The sequence below is a fragment of the Strix aluco genome, chromosome 1 (genome assembly GCF_031877795.1).
Source record: "Strix aluco isolate bStrAlu1 chromosome 1, bStrAlu1.hap1, whole genome shotgun sequence".
NCBI lineage: Eukaryota > Metazoa > Chordata > Aves > Strigiformes > Strigidae > Strix > Strix aluco.
The window spans coordinates 69,939,018-69,954,548 of NC_133931.1; the positions used below are offsets into that span (position 1 = coordinate 69,939,018).

General features: G+C 48.5%; 1 protein-coding gene across 1 annotated transcript; it reads left to right on the plus strand.

Annotated features, from left to right (window-relative positions):
• The first annotated feature begins 4,431 nt into the window (after positions 1-4,431).
• Positions 4,432-10,768, plus strand: IRX2 (iroquois homeobox 2). The gene is given in 9 exon segments (XM_074847936.1): positions 4,432-5,049; positions 5,052-5,263; positions 7,038-7,200; positions 7,203-7,325; positions 7,328-7,348; positions 7,351-7,440; positions 7,904-8,653; positions 9,356-9,423; positions 10,171-10,768. Coding segments are annotated over 8 exon segments (1,431 nt in total). The 5' UTR covers positions 4,432-5,021; the 3' UTR covers positions 9,400-9,423; positions 10,171-10,768.
• The last annotated feature ends 4,763 nt before the right edge of the window (positions 10,769-15,531 follow it).

The window sequence follows — 15,531 nt, forward strand, 5'->3', positions numbered from 1 at the left end:
CTCGCTCCGAAAGAGCCTCGGAAACTGGGCGCCTTTTACTAGAAAACTGGACAACTCCGCTTGCACAGTATGCGTGTGTCATTTGTTATTTTTAAGTACAATAGTCTATTATTTCACGTCGTTGTCTCCGGGAGATGGTGGCGGTCCCCCATTTCATGAAAGAAAGGAGAAAGCATTCCCAGACCATTGTGTGGTTATGTCACAGGAAGCCGTTTGGGCTGCGCATTGTGCTACATCTCCAAACCCCACCAAGTTCCACTTCGCTCTGCCTAAAAAGTTGCTGTGACCGGTGTCATGACAATTGGGCAACTGGCATTGTCCGGGTAATAGGCGTGTGCGCCTCTCCGGGCCGCAGGGAGCCCTCCCGAGGCGGGGAAATCTCTCCTTCACGCCAACGAAGGGTTTATTTCTTTTCTTTCCTTTTCTTTTTTCTTTTTTTTTTTTTTTCCTTTTTCCTTTTACCTGAGTAAAACTGAAGGGAGCGGGGTCCTGTGTGGGTAGCCACGGAGCAGCCGCCCCGAGTGGGTGCCGGGCCGGGGGCAGGCAGGCGGCCGCGGTTCGCCGCCGGCGCTCCCGTGGCGGGGGCAGCAGGAGCGCCCATCCCCGTAGACGGGGCTTTCAACTTCACCCGCCCGAAAACTTCAGCCTCTGTCACTAGTGCAAGGACATGTAGCTAATAAATGACAAACCGCAAAACCTGTCTCCCAGGACGGCCATGAGCGATAGCTGAAAAGGGGCAAGGGGGGGGTGGCGGGGGAGGGGGGGGTGGTGGTGGTGGTCCTCGACTACCTTCTCGACTGTGCTGGAGCAAACTGAATTAAAGAAGACAAGGCGAGAGCACCGCTTAAAATCTGGGAAGGTAAACGTTGTACTAATGAATAGATTATTCAAATAAATACGCAGTGTGTAAAGTCTTAATGTCTCTGTGTAGGCATGTTAATTTGCCACAGTTATTACCAATAAAAAGTGCATGTAATACTATTCTACTGTTTAACAGCGCAAGTTAGACGGCTTTTTATTAGTAACGGGTAGTACTATGGGAAAATTAGATTTCGGCGGTGGAGCCGGACAGACGAAAAACCTCTTCCCTGCGAAAGGCATTCAGATCAAACAGAGGTAACTCCGAGAAGAAGTTAAACACAGCCACGCACACTGGCCGATATTTAAAAACGTTATTGACACGGTTTTCTGGTTTGTTTATCGCAAAGACTTCGCCACCTATATTTAAATGACCCCACTAGCTATTCGTTCTCCACATTGTGCAGAGTCAAATTAGTGGTGTACTTGTTGTAATAAAATGCATACCGTCTCCTTGCAGTTGGTAAATCCATTCCTTTCTGAAGCCATACAAAAATTATGCAAATCATATCAACGCAAGAACTTGTCTTTTGAAATGATAATATTTTACTCCATTAATCTCTGATTGCGAAATTAACGCCGTTTCTGTATATAAAACAATATTTTTGGACTGCACAAATTGAAACATCAGAAATATAATCTGTTGCTCTTTGTGTTTGGGGGAAGGGGAGTAATGTTCCTGATTTAAACATTCCTCCAACCGAAATCACAAAAATGTATTTTCATAGAGGAAAGACATGCAGATGGAGGCAAAACCAGCACCTACATCTTACACGGACGGGCACGTATACCTAGCGTGTATAACACATGTATATTGTGTGTAGGGATGTATGGAGATTTGTATCTCTCGTGTGTGCCTGTGTGCCTGTGCGTATCTACACACACTCTGAACTGAATTATATCAATTCTCCTGGGATCACGGTATTTATTTAAGTACTCTTCCCAGGTCATAACTGTAACACTCACTTAATAGCATTAATCCCTTGTTATAATGTAAACACAACGGCCATTGTATTCCCAATCTGTATTGTTCCACTAATTATTAAAGAGGAGGAACTAAAAGCAATCAATTCGCGTAGATAAACACTTACTTACACCACTCCTGCTGGAAAAGAACAGACTTGGCTTCCCAAATAAAAATGCAGGGAGTATAGCACATTTTGCAAGGCATGCAGGTTGACTTAGAGAGATTCATGTATGACTTTATAATGTTATAATTAATTTTGCATTCTCAGCTCTCCAGCTGCTGCTCCGTTCAGAAGCAGAGCACATATACTTAGGAATCGGTCTGCGGAACACAAGAATTGACTATTCAGATGTAATCGCATGATATCGATTATTCCATAGAACTACTGAAATATGAATGTGTTTTATATAAAGCTCTTGTTTTTAGAGTTTCTATTTTTATTTAATATATGCGCATTAATCACCAAGCAGGGAAGCAAATGTCTTTTCTGTAATCTGTTGCACTGAGTTTACCAGTTGTTTATCACTCTCTTATCAGGAAGTCGGGAGTTAATGACAAGAAATACCTGTTGGTGTTAACCTCCTCCCCCTCACCTGCTTTTTTTAAGGATTGCCTCTTCTACAGGCCAGCTGATAGATCTGGGTAGGAATTAATCCGGTATGTCTGGTGGCCAGATCTCTACTGCTGCGTGCAGGGGCAGGGGTAAACTGGTATGTGGGTTTCACAGGAGAGGAAGGGAAAGAAATAAAAAAAAAAAAAAAAAAGGCTAGAAACAGAAAATGGAAAGCTCGGATTGCTTCAGACAGTATACGCATCCCGATACTTGACCGCAGTTGCAACACGGCATTTTCCCCGCTGTGTCCGCGAGGCTATTGAAACGGCTTCTCGAAGTGTATTTTTTTTATTAGCTGCATGTTTAATTGATTAACAATAGACTGCCCTGCTAACCCGCAATTCTTCAGCTATTGCCATCTCCCCTCCTGTCGCTGGCGAGCCGATTCCCCAGCATTCCTCATCTCCATCCTACCTAACTGAAATTACCTGAGGGATGCCGTGAAGAAGTCGGCCGTTAACGTCGAGTGACTTCATTTGGTTAAACACGGGATAAGTGCTCGTTCACAGTTGTTCGAAAAATAAAACACGCGGGCTGATGGACATTTTTTTTCCCTTTTTTTTTTTTTTTGTGAGCGCCTAGACAGTTGGATTTTTTTTTTTTTCCCCAGCTCGTCCCGGGCTGGTAAACCGGCGCAGGTTGCGGGTGAAGGGTTCGGGGGGAGCGCGGTGGCTCCCGCCCCGGCGGCCCCGGCCCTACCTGCCGGCCTGACCCTGCCCCGCCCGGGCGGCGGCGGCGGCGTTGCGGGCCGCAGGTGCGGGCCGGGAGGCGCGGAGCGGCCTAGCGCGCCTCGGCGGGGCGGGCAGGGCCCAACGCCATGCCCCGGGGCTGGGGAGGCGCGGGGGGGAGGTCACGGACGGACACCCAGGGGACGGACGGCGGCTGCAGGACGGCGCGCAGGCACCGCGCCTGGTCCCGGGAGGCGAAGGCCAGAGCTCGGGTGCGGGCAGCTCAGCGCCGGTTTCTGAAGGATCCCTCTAGACCAATCATTTTAAAAAAAAAAAAAAAAAAATCACGCGTACGTATATGCATTTACTTATGTTTGCACTGAGAGGAAAAGAGTGGTGCCTTCGTCTCGTCCTCCCATATCCGGCCCGGAGCAGAGCTGGCGACGGCTAGAAGCTGATGGTGGCCAGGGCCGAAGGGAGGGGGCAGAGGAAGGGATTACGTTATTTGGGAAATTAATTACATCGTGATCGTGTTCCAGAAGATTTATCTGAACTGCAAAAGGAGGAAAGGCGTGGGGAAGGCAGCTAGCCCCCCGGAAGGAGTCACCCAGGCCTCTTCTCCACACACCAGACCAGGAAGCATAGAAATGAAAGAAAGATGAGGGGATTTTTTTTTTTTTCTTTCCCCTTCATGTGCAAACGCGCTCCATGACTAGATCTTGACTGTTTGTGGCAACTTAGAAAACTATAAAGCTCTCGTTGCCAGGAACAGCACGATCCTGGATGCGCTGATTTGAGCCGCTGCTCGTCGTTCCTACCATATAGGGCAGTACTTTACGGAGTGCTCTTCCCTTCCACCCTGCCCAGCTCCCTCCAGCCTGGCCCTGCGTACCCACACGCGTGTAAATGCACATATGTAAGATACGTGCGCGTACCTACAGCGCTTCGGCAAGTGCGTGTGTGAAGGGATGCATATATTTATAATACATATGCTTTTCCATTCCCCGCGTGGATACAGAAAGAGGGAGAGAGGGGGGTGTAATGGAGAGTGTGCGAAAGAGTATTTATGGCTCCGCGAGTCCGGAGAGGAGCTGATGAGCAGTATCATCGTTTGGCTTCAGCAGTGTGCTCGCAGTCGAGAGGCTGGCTTGCATTACAAAGCCTGCCTGCCTTCGCTGCCTGCCTTCGCTGCCTGCCTGCCTGCCGGCCGCGGGAGGAGACGGGGCCGGAGCGGGAGGGGGCGGGCCCGCCGCGCTATGCAGATGAGCGGCGGTGACGGACAGCTCTGTTTTCCAATGTCCCTCAGAAACTCGAGTGCTCCTTCCCTCAACTCTTCACTTCAGACTCTATACTTCCCCCAAAATACAGGCTCGCAGGCGCTGGGGGAGCTGGCTGGCTGGGAGAACTCCAATATGCAGCAGCCACTTTTCTGATTTCGGGGGCTCGCTTCTCTCTCTCCCCCTCTCTCTCCCCCTCTCCCTTTCTGTTTCTCTCCCTTTCTCTCTCTCCTTCTCTTTTTATTAACCCTCTCCTCTTCCGTTTCTCCCAGATGCCCTTCCCCTCCCCGGTTAGATTCTGAACCGCGCGATTTATTTCCCTTTTTTTTTTTTTTTTTGTGGGGGGGGGGTGTTCTTTTTTTTTTTTTTTTCACCTCCTGTTTGTTTTTATTCTGACCGGGAGCGCATGGGGGGGAGCATATAACAATTCTGATTCTCTACATAACTGCACAGAGCCAACCGGGGGGGAGAAAGAGCGAGAGAGGGGGAGAGAGAGTGAGAGAGAGAGAGAGAGAGAGAGAGAGGGCGGGGCGGGAGAGAGAGAGAGGGAGAGCACGAAAGCAGCGCCAGGATCAGCGGCAGCAGCAGGGCCGGTCACCCTCGCCCCCTCCCTGTTCCTGTGCACGCCAGTGCAAGCCATGTCCTATCCTCAGGGTTACCTCTACCAGCCCCCGGCTCGCTGGCTCTGTACTCCTGCCCGGCGTATGGGGCGTCGGCGCTGGCGGCCCCCAGGAGCGAGGAGCTGGCCAGGTCTTCGTCGGGATCGGCGTTCAGCCCTTACCCGGGATCGGCAGCTTTCACCGCCCAGGCGGCGGCCACAGGCTTCACCAGCCCGCTCCAGTACTCCACAGACCCCGCCACGGGATTCCCCTCCTACATGGTAACTACCGAAGAGAAACCCTCTCCTTCTTCATTAGCATCCGCATTCTCATCCTCATCATCTTCAGCCTCTCTCCTCACACACTGACCATCAGCCCCCGACACCACGCCGCGCAGCCGGGCGCCCCGCACCGCCAGCCGCGCACCGCACTGCGCGCCGCCGGCAGCCCGGCCGGGGCCGGCGGAGACGCGCGGAGCGAGCGGAGCGGAGCGGCGGGCCGGGGCCGGGGCCGGGGCTCAGCCCGCTCCGCACCCCAGCCGAGCGCGGTGCCGGCGGGCTGGGACCCGGGCTCGGTTCGCGGAGCCGTGCGGGCGCCCCGGTTAAAGAAATACGGATCGTCTCAGTCAGTTGGCTTGGATGCTTTCATTCTCACCCCCCCCCCCCCCCCCCCCCCCCCCGCTTTCCTCTTTTTTTTCTTTTTTTCTTTCTCTGTGGTAGGATAGAGGAGGGTTTCTTTATTATTTTTTTTTCCCACCCCCTCTTCTTTTCTCTTTTTCCCCCCTCTCTTTTTAAGTCGGTGTTTAGAGGCGCTGCGGGCTTTATCCCCGTGTGGTTTTATTTACTTTCAGAGTGTTTTGTGCTAATGGTTTAACTGGATTTTAGGAATGAAAAGGAGCATCTGTTTGCGAGATCTGTGAGCTCCGCTTAAGCCCAAGATGGTTATGGTGGCCGCAGTTTCGGATTTCACTTTCTTCTTATTAGTTAAAAGGAGCATTTGCAATTGCGTGTGTGTGTATTCTGTGCGTAAACTATATAAATAAAACCATAAACTATGTAAATAAACTGCACGTCTAGATGGTTATATAGTTTTATAAACACACACACACACAGAGTCAGACACGTATCTAGTCCGTACACACAAAGACCTGTGCCCGGAATTTGAGCTGGAGCCGCTGTCGAGATCCTAGGAGGAATGGCAGCGGGGTAGTTCGCTCTCCCTGCAAAGTGACAGGGAAACTAGTTGCTTTCTGTCTGTAAAATAAGGTGCATAAATTGTCGTGCAGTCTTTATTCGGGGTGGTGTAAAAGATTTGAGGATCTCGCTTGCTTGTTTTTCCTGTTGAGAAGCAGTAGGCGAGTGGCTGGAAGTTGCAGCGAGGTTGTGAACTGTGCGGGATATTGGGTGATGTTGCTCCTGCGACTCGCCGATCTGTGGGATTCAGAGACGTGCTGAAAGTTAGCGAGTTCCTTAGCGATATCTTTAACTTTTCTTGCATTATGCAGACTTAAATAAGCGCAATTTAAACGTTAAAGGGCGAATTAAAATGCTAATTACATCGCATATTGAACAATTCGAAACGGTGCATATCTTCTGATTTGCAAATTGGATTTGCAATGCATTAGTGCAGTGAATTGCTAAGTGGCGCTTTGTTGTATTTTCTATAGCAAAAAAGGAAACATCTTTTGAACCTTTGAGAGAAATGTAGATATCAAGACGCTACCTGTAGGGCCTTTAAAATGTCTACGCGGTTTCAAAAAAAATATTATAAAAATTATTGGGAAATATTCAATTACAAGGAGCTGAAATTAGTCAGAAAGATTAAAACATCGCCGATTTTAAGCGCGTGTGCCTGTGTCTGTGTGCTGGGCGGAGGAAGGGGGGGGGGGGGAATCGCAACTTAATGGCCTTTGGGTGCCGTTTCTCCCCCTCATAGAATATGGATACAAGACACCATCCGGGGAAATACAAATATAACCGCCGATCTCGCCTTGACAACTTACTAATGGCTATCGGCAATAACAAATTGCCAACCCCACCGTTTTGTTCTGTCCAGGGCTCCCCTTACGACGCCCATACGACGGGGATGACCGGAGCCATCAGCTACCACCCGTACGGCAGCCCTGCCTACCCCTACCAGCTCAACGACCCCGCGTACAGGAAAAACGCCACCCGCGACGCCACGGCCACGCTGAAGGCCTGGCTGCAGGAGCACCGCAAGAACCCTACCCCACCAAGGGCGAGAAGATCATGCTGGCCATCATCACCAAGATGACCCTCACCCAGGTCTCCACCTGGTTCGCCAATGCCCGCCGGCGGCTCAAGAAGGAGAACAAGATGACCTGGGCCCGCGGAACAAGAGCGAGGACGAGACGACGACGAGGGCGACGGTGCGAGGACTAAAGAGGAGAGTCCCGAGAAGATGCCCGAGAGCAACGAAACCTCCGCGGAGGACGAAGGTGGGCGCGCGGTGACCGCGGCCGCGGTGGGGTGGTCCCACATCCCGCCCCGTCGCGTCCCCCGGGAGCGGGGCAGAACGGGGGGGGGGGGGGTGGGGGGGGGGGGGGGGGGCAGCGGCGGCATTTCACAAAAGCGACCCAAAACGTGTCCCGTCCTGTCGCCTCCGGCTGCTCGGGGCGCTTGTCGCCGCGCAGTGCCGGTGGCCGGGGCGGGCGGAGGCCGGCGGGCGAAGGTGCCGCGGCGGGCGGCGGCAGGCGGGGGGCGGTGCGGGGCGCCGCGGCGGAGCTGGCCCGTGGGATGGATGCTCCTCGAAGCGGGATTGCGGGGAAAAGGCCAGGACGGCCAGCGTCTCCCTGCCCGCCGCGGCGGCGGTGGCGGTGGCCGTGCTCGCTTCCCGGCCGCCCGCTTTCGGCGGCCCCCCCGCGCTGACTCTGCCTTTCTGTGCCCGGCGGACCCTTGCAGGGATCAGCCTGCAGGTCGACTCGCTGACGGACCACTCCTGCTCCGCCGAGTCGGACGGCGAGAAGCTGCCCTGCCGAGCGGGCGACCCCCTCTGCGAGTCGGGCTCGGAGTGCAAGGACAAGTACGAGGACATCGAGGAGGAGGAGGAGGACGAGGAGGAGGAGGAGGAGGAGGAGGACATCGAGGAGGACGACGGCGGCGGCGGCGGGGAGCGCGACCCGCCGGCCAAGCCCGCCACCTCCTCGCCGCTGGCGGCCGTGGAGGCCCCGCTCCTCGGCCACCCGCACGCCGACGCCGCCCGCAGCGCCAGCAAGGCGGCGCTGGGCGGCCGCGCCTCCCCCGGGCCCCCGACGCCGGCCAGCAAGCCCAAACTCTGGTCGCTGGCCGAAATCGCCACCTCGGACCTCAAGAGCCAGACCCTGGGCCAAGGCTGCCCGCCTGCGCCGCTCTCCTCCGCCACCCCCGCCTCCGCCCCGCACAGCGCTGCCTACTCGCCCTCCACCCTCCTGGGGAGGCATATTTATTACACCTCACCTTTTTATAGCAATTATACAAACTATGGGAACTTTAACGCTCTCCAGAGCCAGGGAATCCTGAGATACAACTCCGCAGCAGTGGCTTCAAACGAGGGACTAAGTCAGACTGTCCTAAATGCCAGCTCTGTCCACAAGCAGAGCAGTGACTCTTTGAAAACGATCACTAACCAGCTAGAACAACATTACAGGCCCTCTAGTTATGACTCTAAGAAAGGTAGGTGACTCGTTTTTGCCGCTTTCTTCCCTCTTCTCCCTCGCCCTCCTTCCCCGACCCATACGAGTCCTTTATACACTGTAAATGCCGAATCCTTCTCTGGAGAAAACAGGGAGAGCGCTCTGCCACCAGTACCACCGCCGAGCGAGGATGGGCAATGGTATAATCCGGGGATTAAAATGGGCATGTCACCGTCCCATCGATACCTGCCTCTAAGCACCGAGAGGGGAAATGTGAAAGACGACTTTTAGAGCAGTCTCACAGGCTGCAGACACAGCTTCTAAAAGTGATTTTCAAAAGAAAAACTACACACGAAGATATCCAGAGCGCTCTGGTGTCATTGCCTGTAATTTTATTTTTTTTCCCGACAAATTGTTTCGCTCTCTTTGTTTTCAGTATTCTCACGGGTTTTTGCAGCTTTGGGTTCAGATAATTGTTGACTTTGGACGTGAAATTACGTGGAACGTGACATTTTTAACCCTCGGTTCCCCCCCCCCCCCCCCCCGAAAAAGTTTTGCACTAATATGATTGTCAGCTTATTCTAACAAAATACTCGAGTTACGGGCAATTATAAAATATTGGCCAGCCTTTTAAACGCCCTGGCTACGAATTCTGAGCGAGTGAGGGTTGGGACCTACACACACTGTATAATCTAGTTATCTGGCTGTGTCCTGTGACTAACTGACGGTTATATTTTGACAGATCCCACTGAAGTCTGCACAGTAGGAGTACAACCATACCTATAGAAGTGCAATCACACAGCAATGCAAGTAAGTGAGAACATTTTCTATTACACTGATCATTTGGCATCAGGTCTAAGACACGCTGCACAGTTCTAGACTTGCTTAACGTTAATTTCGTGCTTCATTACTTAAGAGTCTGATTACGAAGTAAGACACTGTTTTCTGCTGGTTTTTTAGAACTCTCGTTACGACTTTTCTTTCTCGGGTTTCTCTTAATTTCAAAGTCAGGTTAGACAGTTCCCTCACCTTGCATACTCTTCGCTTGTGTAAGGCAAAGCCGTAAGGACTATTTAAATATTACGGAAAGGAAGCTTTAGGGGAAAAAAAAAAAAACCCAAACCTTTGAAGGTATTGTTGTTTAAAAACAAAGTGCTTGTGCTCACGTGGCAGTGCTAAAATCGTACATTCTGAGTGAGGCTTCAAGTAGTGACCGTGTATTTAAAACAAAAGGAGACAATTACTAGAGAGACCGACATGCATCTTGAGCAGGGTATGTTATCTGTGAACTGCCTCTTGCCTAGCTAGCAATTGCAGTCTTAATACCTCCGCTATTTAGGGCTAAATAAACAACCAAAAAAAAAAAAAAATCGCCTTGTCGATATTTTTTCAACTAATTTTTTTGCGAGAAGAAATTAGACGAGTAAGAATTTTGCCTTACTTCCTTATTTATTTATTTTATATCCCCCACCCCCACCCCCCCACCCCCCCGTTTAGAGGGTGTTAGAGTGTAATTGAAGGATTTTTGGATGATCTGGTTTTTTCCTTGGTCCACAGGTAGGTGTCACAATTGCTTTGAAAAAAGTCAGCAAGCCATCATCTCTCCCCGAGCTAATATATATAACAAATCTCTAAATCCGGATCACATCTTGTGCCACTGTATAAAAGAAGACCACAGAGCACTATTAAATCTTCAGACTCTAATTATTAAACCAGAATTTTGTTGGACATATGTGAGTTTGCTGGTATAGTATAGTTTCCCCAATGTATGTGTGACTTTTGAAAACAGATCTGTTTTTCTCAGGATATCTTGAATTGATCACTTCATTGCCACGGTATATATTCGATAGGTGTGATAGGATTTATTGTAAAATTTATTTGTAAAAGATGTATACAGTAGAGATAATAAAGACGTGATTGGAGAACTTGAGTCCTTACAAAGTGGAAACAAATTTGATATTTATTTTTGTAACGATATAAAGCTTCTAGTAATTTATGCAAGTTGTATTGCAATGGAATCTGAACTTTTTGTAAATAAATTTTGCCTGGTTTTTATTTGAAACGTTGATGGTTATACAATCTTTGGTTGTTTAACGAGAATTCTTTACTAATTTATATCTCTAATTGTAAATAAAAACAGACTAGTCTGCAACAATATGGTGTTTTTCGTTCATTTCCCCCCAAATAATAATCTATTCTTTAGAAAATGACGAAAGTTGTAATTTCACTAGTAGAGCTTAGACCATAAAATAAGTAAGCCATTTAAATATGTTGCAAAGATATGCTTTGCATAAATTAATTCCTTCTGGGTTGTTCCGTTATACTTAAGCTTTAAATACACACATGTGTGCAAATACATATTTGTATATATACATGCATATGCGTAAAGTGGTATGAATACATGCATGTTTCTTATAAACTATTTATATTGGGTGTGAAGTAGATCTTTATTTGAGTAGATCGTTATTCTTCAAATCGACCATTTCTAGGAAAAAAAAAAAAAAGAAATATAATCAGCTACGGCTTATTTCTAATTTCTTTGTTTCTTCTTCTGGCTAAACTATGCAAAGGCATTAAAAAAAAAAAAAAAAAGATAAAAAGTCCAATTCCCTGTTTTTATGATATTCCCCCTTTTTCTTTATATCAGTAAACCATATCTGTACAGTCACATTGGAAATCCACTTTGATTGGGCTCATAAAATCAGCTGAATAATAATTTTAATTTTTAGTAAAATAATGGGAATCCTCATATAATATGATTTCAGAAAAGAAACGGACAACCATTTATTTTCCCCAAAAGATAAATTGAGTGAATATAACTTACGGTTATAAAACAAGAATAATAGCTTCTTAGATTGCCCTTTAATCAATCATACACTTATTTTTCAAGAGGCTCATCTATTTTATTCCATGATTAATAATGTTCCAGCGTGAGAGCATTATTAGATCCCAGCAGGGGAGATCCTGAATGCTTTTAGCTGCTTTGGAATGGTCAGTTGGGGTTCATTATGGTCTGATATTGAACAATTTATAAAATCTTGTCTAAACATCTGCCAGCTCAGATAGGCCGATGTGTCTGAAGATGGGAAATTGCTGGACCAGTTGATATTGACAAACGGATCTCTCTCCAGTGGCTTTTTGTTCAGTGAAAATTAGTGGCCTCTTGCTCAGGTCTTGTTAGAAAGGGCATTTGAAAGTGATCTTAGATACTTCAGGCATCAGCCTTGGGAATGTTAACTGGATAAAGAGCCGTGCTAGTCTGCAGTCAGGAAATATGTTGTGATTATATTAAACAGGGGGAAAGGAAGCTGTTTTTCTTAAATGCATATACACAATTCCCATGATCCATCTTCCCCTGCACCCCCGCCCTTCATATTTTACCCCTAACTGATTGAGAAAATGCATGTGTTTCTCAGCTGATAGGGCAGAAATTAATATTGTAATTCTGGAAAACTCTGGGATCCATCTAGCTAAATATAAAACACTGAAGATCTTTGCAGCTGGAGGCCTACTCATCTTATGTTGTTTGTAGAATGATGCTTCTTTGCTTTGTAACATCCTGTTTTTCATTGAGGTAAAATGCAATTGCATCTGCGTGCATGTGTAGTACAATTAGACAAACAGCTAAGAAGTAATTCAGTTTTTTCCCTCCAATTTAGCATATGATGTAGATGCAAATATTTACTATAATCATCCTCGACCGTCTTTACCGTGCACTTAAGGAAGGTTTTACGGAGGGACTTTTTATGTCAGGGGAAGACGCCTGAACTTTCTTTTCCCCATTCTTGCTCCTACTCTATCCACCCCCACCACCCACGTTTTATGTTCCAGGTCTCCGTTGGACACAACGTGTACATTTCAATTGGTAAAAACCAAAAGCTGTGGCAGAGATTAAAAAAGGCTAACGACATTCCTTTGATGTTTATACGCCCAAAGACTTATAAAAGATTTCCATAATTTACCCACCCTTGCTAGTATTTAGACCTGGATTTCTTTCTGGAAAGAAAAGTAGAAAGACTTGGAAAACTCGCTTTTAAGTATTCACTATGTATGTAAAACCCAATGGACTTCTCTCATCCTCTGAGAAATTCACGAATGGTTCATGGATGCAGATGGGCGACACCCAAATGATTTGGCAGATAAACTTATTTTTTAAACCAGAGATTAATGGGCAAGAACTGCATATTCAACGTCATTTGAGATTTAATAATCAAAATTGAAAGCAGGAGGAAAGTGTAGCCTTGCTAGATTGTTGGCACAAACAATGCGATTATTTCAGTATAGAAAGACAGAGGAATGAACGATAAAATACATCACTTTGTGTACGGTTTATTTCATAACGATGCTAATCAGCCCGCTGGGATTCAAATCTCACACCCCTTTCTATATTTACTCCCTCTCCCCCCCACCCCCTCCCCTCGTTTCTCTGCTCGTTTCGGAGCGGGAAAGACAAACTCTCCCCTCTTCGGGGCCAGAGGTTTCATTAGAGCTGATTTATTGAAATTCAGGCTTTAATCTCAGGTGGGATCCCGGAGGAATTGGCGCTGTCGTCAAATAGGAAGAGGGTCGCTTTCCACTTTGCACTTCCTGGGCTGCTTTTTTCCTCGCTCCCTGCAAATGTCAACATTTGTTCTCAATAAGAGAGTTACTGTTTCAGGAAAGCTGCTCACCAACTGCCTTTGAGAGTGGAAAAAAGCGTCGCCCACCTTTGTTTGGCTGGAGACTGGGGGAAGGGATGGGGACGGAGGTAACACGCAGCCCAGGCCAGCAGCGGACAGACAGACAGACGTGGGAATTGCTGCTGCACACCAGCTCGCGGCTGGAGGGGAACCGGCCCGGCTAAGGGGAAAGTTAATATAAAGCGCAATGGGCGTCTGCTCCAGTTGCATTTTAGCTGCATTTTAGCCACAGACGTGTTTAGAGAGAGGGAGACTGCACGGGGAAAAAAAAAAAAAAAAAAGTTACAAAAAAGAGGACTGCGTTCCCAAACGTCCACACGCGGAGGAAGTGTCCAAGTTTTGGCGGTGAAGGGTCATTTTCAGGTGAAGAAACAAATTGCAAGGTGCACCGTCTGATTTAGTCTCACCTGGAGGCACCCACCTCCCTAACAGGCCAACAGTTAGCTCCCGACAAGGGGGGGCCGGCAGCCCCATGCCGGGAGCGGGAGCGGCCCGGGGCCGGGCAGCCCGGAGCGGAGCGGAGCAGCCCAGCCCAGCCCAGCCCGGCCGGGCTCGCTCCGTGCCCAACCTCAAGGGAAAAAGAAAAAAAAAAAAAAAAAAAAAACCACCAACAGAACAACCCAACACAAAAAAACCCAACCCCAAACCAAACCCTCTCACCACTGGAAGTTTCTGCCTCCGTCACATGTTACATCTCACTTAAAGGCGGTTCAGACTCACCGCGCCGCTGAGGAACCGTGGCAGGGATGTAATCAATACCGAGAGGATTTTATTGCTTATTAGGTTTTGGAAAAAAAAAAAAAAAAAGAGAGAGAGGCAGAATTTACATATAGGTCGATTCGTTGCCTTCTGCATTGAGACATTTCTCGGGTGCTTGGGCAAGCTTCTCACGATCCAATTGGTCGAAAAGAGGCTTTCCATTGTAGGAACTGAATAATGATGGTAAAAGATATTGTTATTAGCAGTAATACTGCACATTAAGTAATATAATGTTCACCCCTTTGTTTTTAATCCAGTAACTAATAACTTAGGTATGCTTCCGGCTTCCGAAGAAATAAAAGCGAGGAAAAAAAAAAAAGTTAAGAAACAAAGGGATCCACGGTGAATATTCAAAGCACCCATGCATCTAATCCCTGATTATTACTCGGCGGCTCTGAAGCAGAGTCTTTATTAAAACTACAGAGGGAAAGCGCGATCGGCGGGGCACACGCTGGCGGATCGGCAGCTCGGAGCTGCAGGCAGCGATTTGGAGGCAGCAGGCAGGCAGGCAGGCAGGCTCTGGGGGAGCCTTTTACCTGTAAGCGCCTTGGCCGAGGTGACAGCCGGGCTCCCGCAATCTGGACCCGTCCCCGTTCCACCCCCCCCCTCCCCCAGCCGTGACTCACGGGGGAATGTCACCATTTCACATCCAATCCGGGCCGAGCCGGCTGCATTTTCCCTCAGCAAAAGTAAGGGACGGAGGGACGCGGCCGCTCTGCCTCGGGGGCGGCCACTGTTAACTTTGCTCCCTTAGGGATGTGGGGACTGAAAGGATAGGGAAGGGGGGGGTGCGGTCATCTCGGCCCAGCCCTCCTCGGAGCGCAGGCTGGCAGCGAAAGTCACTTCTGCTTCACCCGGGCTTGTGTCATCCGTGACGGGGGATTTCAAAGTACTCCCGAATATCTGAGACGGAAAAAAAAAAAAAAAATCATAGTCTTACTGCTCCTCGTACAGCGGCTGTGTGGATACTGTCGCTGCTCGAGCTCTTAAAAAACGCCGAGGAAAAAAAAAATAATAAGTATGTGCATTTTTATAGGGAGATAAATTGACAATTTATTGTGTATAACTTCTGATCAATTATTAATCGTTAGTGTCAACAACAGGGTTATAATTACCTTCAGTTATTTAAAGGAATATTTATTTTTTCTTCTCTCTGATCTGGTAATTAGTTAATGCTCTGGAGTAATGAATTCAAAGCTGATTTGATAATGATTGAGACAGGTTTTTTTCCGTCTCTTTTGGCAGCCCCCCTCGCGGGGGGGTGGGGGAGGGAGGTGTCTCCCCCCGTTTGCAGAAGAGTCCATGTAAAGGCAAATCGCGGCGCGTTTCACTTTTCAGGCCATAAATAACGATTCTGGGAGGAAAAGGGCGAAATGACAAACAAATAGAGCGCAGCTGGGATGAATAAGGCCGATCAAAGTTAGCGGGGGCCGACGCTTCCCGCAGCCGCAGCAGGTCTGAGTCCCATAAAGGTGCCAGC